Here is a 2,500-nt window from a genome sequence, read left to right as displayed (position 1 = left end):
CCGCCCGGCCCGGGCCACACCGGGGACGGCCGACGCGCGCCCTCGGCGTCCGTCCGTCCACCCGCCCCAGAGCGGGGCGGGGGACGCCGGGCGGCGAGGACGCGGCGACCGGCCCGCGGCGGGGCAAGACCGGGGACCCGTCCCGCGCTCGGGCGAGCGCACCGGGGCGGGGGCGCCCCCTCGTCCGGCACGCGACGGCGGCGGCGGCGGCGGCGGCGGCGACACGGGCGACGGATCGGGGCCGCGGCGGGCCCGGGAAGCGAGGCACACCAGGGCACGCGGCCCCGGGGAGCAGCAGACGGCGAGGGGACCGAGGCGGACGGACGGGCGGAGAGGGGCACCGACGGGATGCGGCCACGCGGGGCCGACACCGCGCAACCGGCGGCGGGGGTGGGGTGGCCGCGCGCCACCGCGAGGGGAACGGCCCAAAGCGAGCCGGGGGAGGGGACGCGAGTCGGCCGCCGGGGCCCACCGCGGGATCTCACCGCCACAGGCCCTCCCGGCACAGGGGCGGTCCCGCGGCGCCACCCGCGACGAAGGACTGGCGCCCCCACCCTCGCGGGGCTCGCGGCCACCGCCACCGCCACCCCCGGAGCCGCAGCCGGCCCGGGGAGAACACTCTCCCGCCGCACACCGGCGGCCCCCCCCCCACGGCCCTCACGCGCGCGGGGCTCCCCCGCCCCGCCCCCCTCGCTCAGGGCTTTCCGAGGGCACTGCACCGCTCCGCCCGGGGACGCCACCGGCCCGGCAGGGGCCGGGGGACGACACCCACGTGAAGGCGAGGCGAGGCCGGCTCGGGCCCGGGCAGGGGACGGGAACGCGGGCGGTCGCACGCGCGGGACGAGGAGAGGCGAGGCGAGGCCGGCGGCGGCGGGGAGGGGCCGGCGAGCACGCACGGCGGGGGCCGCGGGACAGGGACGCGGGCGCCGTCCGGGGACCGGAGGAAAAAGACCGGGCCACGCGGCCGGGCCCCAGGAACACCAGCGCGGGATCCCACCGCCACCCGCACGCGAGGGCGGTCCCGCGACGCCCGGGGCGCCGGCCGGCCCCGGCCATCCCCGGAGCGTGGCCCGCGACCCGGCCCCGCCGCCAGGGCCGGCGAGCCGTCCACCCGTCTTCCGCCATCCATCCGCCACAGATCCGTCTTCCGTCTGAGTCTGAACCCCGAGGCGCGACAACCCGGGGACGACGCTCTCGAGCGAGGCGGCCCGGACCGTGACCGCACGCCGCCACCGGCTGCGGCTCAGGGGGCGAGGGCGGGCGCGACGGGCTCCCCCTCACCAACGGCCGCGGGGCCGGGGAAGCCGAGGCCGACCGGGCGTCGCGCCCCGACACGGCCCCCCCCTTCCCCCAGGGCTCACCCCACGGGGGCCGGCCGCACGCACACGGCCCCCCACCTGCCGGACGCCCGGCGGGGCCCAGCGGGACCCTCCCCCGACTCGGAGGGGGGAGGCGCGGGCCGCGGTAGGCAACGAGCGGCACGCGGCCCCACCGCGGGGCCGGCGCACCCGACTCCCTCCCCTCCCGCGGAGGGCGGGGAGTCCTGCTCTGCCCACGTGCTCCGGCAGTCGCCACGGTGGCCACTGCTGCGCTCGGGAGGGGCGGCGGCTGGGGGGTCCGGTACCCCAAGGCTCCCTCTCGGATCGCTAGAGAAGGCGTTCTCACCGAGGGCGCGCCGTCCCTCCCCCGGACCGTCTCGCCTTCGGGCTCACGGGAGGCGCTCCACGAGCCGCCCGGCCTCAGCCCGGGCGGGAGGGGTCTGCGGTACAGGGAAGCGGACCACCACACAGGAGCGTGTGCGCGGGTCAGGGCCAGAGCAGAGCCCGCGTCCCCGCCCCCTGCAAGGCCTCATCCGCCGAGGCCTCCGCGACCGACGGGGCGTGGCTGTCGTCCCGAGCGCTGACGCCTCGTCCCTTTCGGGGGGGTCGAGGCGGAAGGAGAGGCCGTGCCCGTTCCCTCGTCGCGGAGGCCTCGGCGGATGAGGCCTTGCAGGGGGCGGGACGCGGGCTCTGCTCTGGCCCTGACCGCGCACACGCTCCTGTGTGGTGGTCCGCTTCCCTGTACCGCAGACCCCTCCCGCCCGGCTGAGGCCGGGCGGCTCGTGGAGCGCCTCCGTGAGCCCGAAGGCGAGACGGTCCGGGGGAGGGACGGCGCGCCCTCGGTGAGAACGCCTTCTCTAGCGATCCGAGAGGGAGCCTTGGGGTACCGGACCCCCCAGCCGCCGCCCCTCCCGAGCGCAGCAGTGGCCACCGTGGCGACTGCCGGAGCACGTGGGCAGAGCAGGACTCCCCCGCCCTCCGCGGGAGGGGAGGGAGTCGGGTGCGCCGGCCCCGCGGTGGGGCCGCGTGCCGCTCGTTGCCTACCGCGGCCCGCGCCTCCCCCCTCCGAGTCGGGGGAGGGTCCCGCTGGGCCCCGCCGGGCGTCCGGCAGGTGGGGGCCGTGTGCGTGCGGCCGGCCCCCGTGGGGTGAGCCCTGGGGGAAGGGGGGGCCGTGTCGGGGC

At 80.1% G+C, this 2,500-nt stretch overlaps 2 protein-coding genes across 2 annotated transcripts in view; one reads left to right on the top strand and one right to left on the bottom strand.

Annotated features, from left to right (window-relative positions):
• LOC108635079 (basic salivary proline-rich protein 1-like) overlaps positions 1-1,650 on the top strand; it is a 2,299-nt gene extending 649 nt beyond the window's left edge. The window contains exons 2-4 of the mRNA XM_018045374.1: positions 1-1,065; positions 1,139-1,260; positions 1,355-1,650. The exon at positions 1-1,065 is cut by the window's left edge and continues 318 nt beyond it. Coding sequence (XP_017900863.1) covers positions 1-1,065; positions 1,139-1,260; positions 1,355-1,650 — 1,483 coding nt within the window. The remainder of the gene's footprint in view (positions 1,066-1,138; positions 1,261-1,354) is intronic.
• Positions 1,651-1,708: 58 nt separating this feature from the next.
• LOC108635078 (basic proline-rich protein-like) overlaps positions 1,709-2,500 on the bottom strand; it is a 2,768-nt gene continuing 1,976 nt past the window's right edge. Inside the window, exons 3-4 of the mRNA XM_018045373.1 lie at positions 2,364-2,500; positions 1,709-2,176 (exon numbers count right to left, since the gene is read on the bottom strand). The exon at positions 2,364-2,500 is cut by the window's right edge and continues 78 nt beyond it. Of these exons, the coding sequence (XP_017900862.1) occupies positions 1,709-2,176; positions 2,364-2,500 (605 nt within the window). The remainder of the gene's footprint in view (positions 2,177-2,363) is intronic.

Source organism: Capra hircus, unplaced genomic scaffold (genome assembly GCF_001704415.2).
Source record: "Capra hircus breed San Clemente unplaced genomic scaffold, ASM170441v1, whole genome shotgun sequence".
NCBI lineage: Eukaryota > Metazoa > Chordata > Mammalia > Artiodactyla > Bovidae > Capra > Capra hircus.
Note: the sequence above shows the minus strand (reverse complement) of the source record. Positions and strands in the feature narration are given on the sequence as shown.